Source organism: Phaseolus vulgaris, chromosome 6 (assembly GCF_051622355.1).
Source record: "Phaseolus vulgaris cultivar YP4 chromosome 6, ASM5162235v1, whole genome shotgun sequence".
In the NCBI taxonomy this organism is placed as follows: Eukaryota; Viridiplantae; Streptophyta; class Magnoliopsida; order Fabales; family Fabaceae; genus Phaseolus; species Phaseolus vulgaris.
This window is the reverse complement of record NC_143503.1, coordinates 21,068,633-21,078,562: the sequence shown is the minus strand read 5'-3', so window position 1 is coordinate 21,078,562 and position 9,930 is coordinate 21,068,633. Positions and strand designations below refer to the sequence as shown.

At 32.7% G+C, this 9,930-nt stretch overlaps 1 protein-coding gene across 2 annotated transcripts; it reads right to left on the bottom strand.

Annotated features, from left to right (window-relative positions):
- Window positions 1-470: 470 nt before the first annotated feature.
- On the bottom strand, window positions 471-6,334 carry LOC137831214 (heat shock protein 70 (Hsp 70) family protein). 2 transcript variants are annotated; one of them, XR_016521703.1, is made up of 10 exons: window positions 6,116-6,293; window positions 4,428-5,735; window positions 3,915-4,127; window positions 3,023-3,122; window positions 2,793-2,939; window positions 2,307-2,507; window positions 1,842-1,988; window positions 1,639-1,767; window positions 1,415-1,545; window positions 471-915 (listed from the first exon to the last, which is right to left on the bottom strand). XR_016521703.1 is itself a non-coding variant. In XM_068638805.1 (10 exons), the coding sequence occupies exons 2-10, from the start codon at window positions 5,595-5,597 to the stop codon at window positions 834-836; spliced, it is 2,316 nt and encodes a 771-aa protein (XP_068494906.1). In that variant the 5' UTR covers window positions 5,598-5,735; window positions 6,116-6,334; the 3' UTR covers window positions 471-833. The 2 variants fall into 2 exon arrangements, 1 of the variants encoding a protein (XP_068494906.1); XM_068638805.1 differs by having other exon boundaries at window positions 3,027-3,122; window positions 6,116-6,334.
- Window positions 6,335-9,930: the final 3,596 nt, after the last annotated feature.

The following is a 9,930-nucleotide window of genomic DNA, read 5'->3' as shown; positions in this document are numbered from 1 at the left end:
AAGCACCCAAATCTAGAAGCAACTTAAAATTTAATTAAGCCTATTCTTAATTCTAATTTTTAACTTTTCATTTTCTTTAATCCAATCATTCTAAAAATATCTCAACCTAACTATTAGATTAATGAATAACTGTTTAAAGTTAATTATGGACAAAAATAACTTGATTTCTCCCTAATCTTGTACACATAACTTCAATTTATTTAACCATTATTGATGCACTAGTTAGCATTTGCCATCTCTTAGTTTGTTTAGTACTAAAAAGAATTTGGAAGTAATATGTAATTCAAGTCAAATTCTTCCTAATGTGACTAAGTGAGTCTAAACTATAATACATCAATAATATAACAAATCAATAACTCTAATGTTACACAACACTATTGAACATAACAATCCTCATAGAAGAACACCATATAAAGAAAAATTGATAAATTAAAAAAGAGAGTATCATGAAAAATGTGACCAGCCTAATATTAAACATAATGATTTAATTTCATAGAATATCATGAAGCCGCATAACAACTTATTATATGCTAAAAGAGTTTCACAACAAACTCCAACATCAACAGAGGCTGACCAATCAATTTTGTAAGAATTTCTTTGAGCACAATGGATGAACAAGGGCCACTAATACTCCACACATTTTTATCCCTTAAAGTGGAATCTATTTGATTCATTTGAAGAACTATATCATATCATAATAGATTAGAAAAATTATCAAAATACAAAACGCTGCAAAACAGAAATGCAAGGAATTTTTTTGCTATATTTGTCAGATGGTATCAGTAATGAAAACTTGGCTCTTCAGCTCATGTGGTATAATAATCTCAATGTATTCATGGATCATTGAACGAATCTGGCATGTCTTTATCTTCTGGAGATGGAGAAGTCTTGGATCCCAATATGTGTTGGCATGTTCTAGAAACCATCAAAATGGGACATTTGTTAATGCTGAGATAAAATCAGAAGGAAAAAGACAAACATGTTTGTAAGACCATCTGAACAATGTTATGCACAAGCTAGTGTATCATCCAAAGGACAAAACTTAGATGTAGTTACTTAGGCATTTGTGTTCTTCTTCTATCAAAATTAAATTCACCTCAATAATCTGCCTAATAAATATTTTGATTAAATGTTAACACAGATTACTAAGGTAAAAACTCTAATTTGATGTAGAAAAACATTAAAAGGACTGTATCTAAGTTTTGTCCTAGCTCAGAATTATCATAACAATATTATTTGCAATGAAATCTATTAACTATGAGGAACTTTATTACATGAATCAAAATATTTGGTTGCCTAATAGTACTACAATTTAATGAATACTTATTCCCAGACTCTTCTTTTTAAGTTTTGTGTCCCATGGACTATGAAAACTATAACTATACAGTTCTGAAAAGGAAAACAGAAATCATACAGGTTAAACTCTTCTGTCTTGCTCTTAATATCACTTGACCATAATATTGGGTCAGTATTCTTAGGAAAGGATTCTTGTTGCTGGATCTTCTCTTTCAACCACTGCTCTGCTTTATTGCACTCGTTGATGATCTGAAACAATAAAATCATCACTTGAAAGCTGATCTAAACAATAAAATCATCATCTAATCACAATAGAATATACTAGCCTAATTTTCACTGTACCAGTTCTTTATCCTGGGGTGGAAGGGATTCTGCAGATGTCCGATGCTTTAAAATGCACTTCGATAAATCCTCTTTAGCTTGCACTCTTTCTTTTTCATCTTTGAAACGATTCTCAATTGGATCTACCAGCTACAAGATGACACAGATTGTAAACAATAAGCCCGAAAAGGGATTCAGTGATAGAAAAAAAGAGGAAAAATAACCTTTTTCAGATCTTCCAGTTTTGAAGAATAAGCATTCTCAGTTTCATCAACACCATCCTCATAAAGCCATTCCTCAGTCTCTTGAAGACTCCTAGATATGTCATCCCTCTCGTGTTCACTCGCAAAGCTTCGATATGTGTGGAAGAGCTATTTAAATATGCAAATAAATTTAAATTTCAGCTCACAAAGGAAAATAAACCAAAAACATAATCTTCAAATGCCAGATCCATTGAAAGGGATCCAGATTTGGTATTTCCGACCCTGTGCAGATAAGACCACCCAGAAACTAATTTTAGCCTTACATTTACAAATGAATCACCACAGATAGACATGAAAATCAATTTTCAATAACTACAAGCTATAAAGTTTCTCAATGTGACACTTAAGACTTTTAATTAACTCTAAAAAAGTTAAGCCTCCAATTCTTTAAAAAAGGAACAAATTGTTGAGACATTGAATCTGTACCTTACTCCTCATATCATAGACATAAGACTCCAAACTATTCTTCTTTTCTTTGGTTTGCTCTATAATTATGTCCTGTTGGGCCAACTGGAGTTCTTTTTCACGAGCTTCTGAAATTTCTGCCTTTGTCATTCCACCATAGATATTCTCATTCACTGGCACATCAACCCGTCTGGTACCCTTATCTTTTCTTATACCATCGACCTGTAAAAAAGGTATTATCGAAATATTTTAACTTAATCCAAACACTGAAATAAATCATATCTGCAATCATAATTAATTATCACCACAATCACAACAACCTGTAAAAAGCTATGATATTTACTCCAAACACCAACAATTCATGATAAAATTGCCTCTTACATTTTACCTATAAAATTCCATGCTCAAATCAAAGGATAAAATTACTAGAAAACTCTAACATCAGAGATTCCCCAGTAAGTTAAAAAAAAGTGAGAAACAATGAGGGGGGAAAACATGAGTACTTACAGAACTGTATGGAGATTCCAACTTCTTATTGGTAATATCTTCAAACCCATTGGTAACTGTCTCAGGAATGGGATCAATATCCATTTCATCAGAATTTGAATTATGATCACCCGCCATAACCAAATCATCCATGTCATTCTTGATCAACTGGAATCACAGAAAGGTTTATGTCCAAAGATCTCTTAGAAAAACAAATAACAAAATATGGAAAGATAAAAGAGGCTTCTTACTTACTGTAGCTGATTCAATATTGAGAATTCCATGCAGATCAAGTGAAACTCTAACTTTAACTCTGCTCTTACTACCATGGGATCCATGGAAAGGGCCAATCTGAAATGAAGCGTTGATCAAATGCATAAGCATATCTCAAGGTTAGGGCATGCAGATAATGCATGCTGAATTACCAGCACATGGAATGATGCTAGATCTACCACATACACTTCCTCGTTTTCCTAACAATGATTTAATCAAGTGTATGCTTATCCACAGAAAACTGATCCCACTTTCGTATTGTTAAATCTAATTAGGTTTACATTACAACAAACTATGGTTTCCTTTTATGTCAGGACAAAGTCACAGTCACAGGTCATTTGGTAACGAAGTCTATCTCTCATTAGGAAATAGGGTGAGGGTCTATTACAATAGCTCTGGATCCATTAAAGTAACTTTTTTCACTTCAAAACAATAACTGACAGCAGTCACACAAAACGTTTGGAGATACTTGCATATATTGCATTAACAACTGCAAAATATTGGAATACTACAGCTCCCACAAAAAAGTATTGATTGTGGTAATGATAAATAACCACTATGAAATTTAAATTTAAAACATATCTATGAATTATTGAGTACCCAAAAAACTAAAACAAAGATCATTTAAAAGTTTACATAGAATTACCCCCCCCACCCCCCCCCCCCCCCCCCCCCCCCCCCCAAAAAAAAAAACAAAGATCTCACCCCAAAATTTTAGAGCATTAAGCACACAGGAAAAGCAGAAGAGTGGGGATGATAACTACTCCCAAAGAGTGTGGTTTAGGAGAAAATATAAAATAAATAAAAATGAGCACGAAACAAAATAATTTAAACCGATTTACACAAGCAGAATGTTCTAAAGTGGTATACCGTGACACAACTAATTTTAGGAGATGTCCCAGGTGGTAGTTCATCTGGATTAACATAGAACGCTTCCAAATGAAACAAATTACTTCGCTGAAAGGCTATGACTTTAACACTTGGAAAGGGTTGGCCTTTTGGGAAAAGTACACCATTTGATATCACAGCAATTGGGCCTTCATCTGATGAAAGTCCAATAGAAAAGGGAATAACATCCTGAACCTGAAAAAACATGAGAAATCACATTAATCATATACAGAACAATACAACAAATAGAGGCTAACTCTATACTTTTGAGAAATTGAAGTAATGGAAGTGTCATTTTAAATCAGAAAAGGAGAAAAATGGAACTACGGAAAACAAGCAAAAGGCAGAAACTAAACTTTCTTAGAATAAATCTAGCTAATAACTTGATTCGTTCACAATTACTACATTTCTTAGAATCCATAAAATCAATTCTAATCAGCAATACATAACATAACGATAGGATGAGGATAGATTTGAAAAAATGTGTATACAAACCTCGTATTCTCTCACACGGTAAACAGGACTGAGCATTGCACACTGTAGAGCACAACCACGAGCTACACACTCACTTGCATTCAGCTGTCGACTGGGTTCTCTCTTGAATAAGGAAATTAGTATTGTACTTATAGCTGGAATCCTAGAACCCGAACCAACTAGCTCTACAGAAGAAATCTTCTCCGCTGTCAAGTTTGCATCCGTTAATGCTCTGAGGCAAGGAATAGAAACTCTTTCTAATAATCCTGATGCGAGCTTTTCAAATTCTTCCCTTGAGATAAGGCCCTTAACATCCTTCTCATCCATCAAGCACTCGATATTTAGCGGTGCCTCTAGATTTGCACTCAAAACTTTCTTCAATTTCTCACATGCTGCACGTAGCCTAAAGCACGCCTTGGGATTAGAATACACATCAATGTGGTACTCTTGCTTGAATTTTGCTGCAAAATGACTAAAAATAACTTCATCAAAGTTCCTTCCCCCTAAGCTCCTGTCAGATGCCTGTGAAAGTATCTTCATTTTCCCAAACTCAAATGATGCAATAGAGACCTGTGTGTCACAATGACCAACGTCAATAAATGCAACATAAACCGGACCTGTACTGGTAAAATCTGTTTTGTACATTCCATAACTAAGGGCAGTTGCAGTACAATCATGGATCAATCTCAGAGGTTTCAACCCTGCAATTTTAGCTGCATCAAGATATGCCCGTCTCTGCAAGTCCGTAAAGTATGATGGGATCCCAATAACACAATCTGAAATGGGCATCTCCAAATCTTTTTCAGTCATAGTCTTCAAGTGAGCAAAGAGCATGGACATTATTTGAACAGGCGTAAATACATGAATCTCCCCCAAGTACTTCAAGTGAATCAAAATGCCTCCATCTGGACTCTCCGAAGTTTCAAGAGGGAGCATTTTCAGCTCTTTATCCACATCAGGATCTGCAAATTTCCTTCCTATTAGTCTCTTTATTTGTGATATAGTGGATTTGATATGCATCATAGCCGAAGCAGCACCAGCAGATCCCAAAAGCCGCTGCTTCTCGTTAAAGCAGACCACAGCTGGGGTTTCGCGTTTGGATTCATAATTCAACAAAACATCAATCCCACGTTCCCTAACTACAGCAATGACACAGTTCTCATTACCAATGTCAAACCCCACCACACTCATCTCAACTCACTTGCACCAAACTTCAACCAATTAGTCCAATCCAATTCACCCACTCTACTCAACCAACACCCCCCCAAATCCAAAACTTCACAAGATTCCGAAAAACAAGCCCAGAAACCTAGGCTCCACCACAAATCACTGCAAAAGAAAACACAAGGTATAGAAAAATCATAAATTTTTATCATCAAAATGAAAAAAAAAAATGAAAACACTAACAAACTAAACACCCTCTATTCTTAATAATTCCTTAGATTTTCCATCAGGTCCAACAAGCAGGAACAAAAGTAAAGGGAGGGGGGCGCCGGGAAGGAAAATGATGAAGCGGGGAAGGGGCACCAACAATTTGTGCCAACCCCATTAGTAAAAATGCTATTTTTCAGCTGAATTTTCCTCCGCTTCAAGAAAAAATTGAGGGGGTGAAAGAGGGCAATGCTATGAATGTAACAAGAAGCAACATAAGCTAACAAAAAGTGGATTGAGGCAATCTGAATTAAAGAGAAACGAAGAAAGGAATATACCTTACGGGTTGTAGAATCAAGAAGAATTTGGGATTGCATAGTGCGAGTGGTGACGAAGATGGAATACGAAGAGAGAGAGAGAGAGAAATCTTCACTTTATTTCAATGGCACGAAGCAGGGTTTTTTACAGAATGCAGCAACGACGCCAAATATGAGAATAATGAGTTTATTTGGGGTCATATTTGTAAAAGAGGGTTTTGCATTTATACCCTATCATTCAAGAAAGAAGATGAAAGGGTGGGATGGAAATAGTTAATACAGGAATAATAAACAGTATTATTTTAATGAAAGTATTAATATTCAATATATAATATATTAATTTGTTAACTTCTAATCTTATATCTCTAACTTGAAGTGATTTTAATATTTATAAAATATTTTTTATTACTTTAATTTATTCTAATAGGAGTGTTTAAATTCAAACTGGTCCAAAAATAATTAAAATCCAAAAACAAACTTTTTTTAAAAAAATACAATAATTGGACTCATTTTCTTTTGTTAAATTGTGTAGCTCAATTTAATTTGATGTTGGTATATCCGAAACGAATCAAAATTGTAAAACTATACTATTATGATCTGTTATATGCTTTACATGTATGAATATAATTTATATCCTGCAAGAATAAAGAGGTTCTAATATATATTCTTCAAATATTTACTTAAATCTAAACTATATTACATTCAAAACTAAAAAATAGTTTCTTTACAAAATAAATACTAAAATTTAATTCTTTATTAGGTTTAAATGCTTGAAGAATTGTTTACTCTCATTTCTAACTTACTTTTATCTAAAAGAAAACATAAATTTTATGAATCATCAAACATTAATTCCAAAAATATTTAACTCAAAAATATTTAACTCAATAGTATCATTTGAAACTTACATTCATACGATCTAATATTGATTTAATCTAATATTGACCATATCTATATGCGTAATCTACGCATCTACAAGATGAATTATCATTCTTCTTCACTAATAACACTAGAGTTTCCATTAGAGAAACGCTAGATCAAATAAATTATTTCTCCAATAAATTTTCTAACTACTTCTTCAACTTAGCTAATTAATGTCATTTTGTATGAAGCAACAGACACAAGACTTCCTTCGAGAATTAGATCTATTGCAAACTCTACCTCTCCTTTAGGTGGAAGTCTCATCAGGAAATACCTTCATAAACTCCTGAACTACAAACATATCTTTTTGTGAGTTATCAGCATCTATATCATAAGCAAAAAACATAAAACATTTTGCACCTACTTGTACTTCCCTTTCAAATTGTTGAGCTGAAATGACTTGCTTTCTTTCTAATTTAGGGGAAATCAATTTCTTCTGGCCATAGTCTATAAGGATATAATTAATAAATAATCAATCAATTCTCAAGATAACCTTCAAATCCTTCAGAAGTATACAAATCATATTGATATTGTACCTCTGTTCATATATAATCATTGGACACTCAACACACATAAAATTTTATACTTTTTAAACACGATCCAGAAGTTCCCTTCTTTCTTCCTCTGAAGTCTCTTTTATAATCTTCCTTTTCTCACACAAAATAATATTCAAAATCTGCCTCATGATATTTCTTTTTACAATTATCAAATGTTTCATTTATCTTGTTTCAAAATATTAAGCATATATCTTCATTCCCAATTAGTCCCAAATTTTATTCTTGTTTCTCTTCTAGATACATTTTTCCAAATTTATTCAAATCTGGGCAACACCTCTAAAATAGATCTAACTATTACAATACAGGTTCTACAGGGTTCGTTACAAGCTTGGAGTTTTTCAAACATGATTTGAACTTATATAAATACAAATATTTACAATACAAAGCTTAAAATAAAATCCTAAATCCTTAGAGACATTCTTGCACCTGCATCAACAACTACTCATGTACGTAGTAAAAACAAAATTTCATAACATACTCAATACAAGCAAAAAGAAAAATTTAGATTAATCATTCATAAGATCTACACATAGATCCATTTTTCAATCACAATCATTTTCATTTAATTTCGTTTTCAATCATACTAACTACATATAGATTCATTTTCATTCACAATACCTTGATTTCATTTTAATCATACTGATTGCATACGGATCTATCATCTTCTCAATGAATCATTAAGTATGCCCTTACAAGATATTAACATCTAATCAACACCTTTAGGATATGGCAAGTCCAAACATTTAATATAGTGTGTCTACACTGGTCACGGTGTGTATGAACTCCCTCTTCAACTTCTCACCACCTGATACATTAGTTTATATGACTTAGATCATCAGTGAAACTAGAGTATATCTGTTAAAACATAGACCTTTCATACTTAATGTGTCATCAAACAACATCTCATACATTATATGAAATGCATGACATCAATTTCATATAATTTTCATCATACAATATCATTCAATCACATAACACTAAAAACTTTTCCAACATCCAAAAACAATTACAATTTACAAAATGATAAATTTTCAGAAGATTTAATTCAATTTCACACCTATAGAAAAGAAACAAAAAAAAAAATGTAGCTTAATAAAAATGACATATGTTGTCAAAATGGCTCAATTCCATGAAGTTGAGGCTTAAGCCTAAGGGAAATCCGCTTAGTGTAGGGAATTTTTGTTGAGCAAATTTGGGGCTGAAACCACCCTAAAAATTGTAGCCCAAATTCACTTAGCACAAATAAATTTTGTTAAGTGTATTTGAGGTCGAGAGCACCCTTAAATCAACAATTTTTATCTACTTGGGTGCATGAAAAATATGTTTAGCGGATTTGAGATGTGCTAAGTGAATTAGGCATTCACCCAAGCCCAAAGCTTAGGTGCTAAGCAAATTTGGGGCAGAAAATAGCCAAAATATCTCCCTTAATTCGCTTAGGCTTGTGCTAAGCGGATTTGACAGAACTTCTAGACTTAATTCCTGATTTAAACCAGAAATAAAACTTTTTCAATAGTTCAAATATATTTCTAAAGTTTTATTTAAGACCATTTCAATCAGTACAAACATCAAATGCAGCAATCCAACTCCAATATGATATCATACAACCATTTTCAGTTTAAAACTCACTCACCCATCAAACCTAAATCAAATTAGTGTATTTAGCTTTCCAATCTAACCTGCATAACTCTACTTTATAGAGTAATTCCCGCTTTAAAGTAATTGTTCTAAAATTATATGAAACATACAAGTAGCTTCCCTTACATCAAGAACTTATCTCCAAAGCAATTTTCATAAGTCTAAGTCGGAAATGTTATACAAAACTTGGGAACATACACCAAGTTATCTAAATATAGTCAAATTTTAGTATATGATAAACAAGTTGGGAGAATCACTTTTCTCAACTGACTCCATTAAGCTTGATGACCAAATTCTAAAGAAAAATTGAAACTAAGGATCTTGAGGTAAATAGAAACTTACTCTATTTGAAATTCTAATCGATAGAATTGATCATTGATTCCTCAGTTATTGCAAGGTGCGATCACATTCTAAAATAGATGAGATTCGGAGTTAGAAAAGCTACAGAGAAAGGAAATGAGATGTTATGGGGAGATAGAGATTGAAAAATAGGGTGTAACTATGGGGTTACATTATATCGTCTAGGCACTTGTGTCTTAAATGTTCTATTGTGTATAACTCCAACAATAAAGAGATCCTAACTTGAATTTTCTTCCCTAAACTTATAAAAAAAGGCTTTTACATATAAAAATATCAAAAAGCGAGTTAAATTATTACAAAAGTTTTTTTTTAAAAAAATTCAATTAGCTTCAATTACTTTTTCTTGAATCACTTAATAATATAATT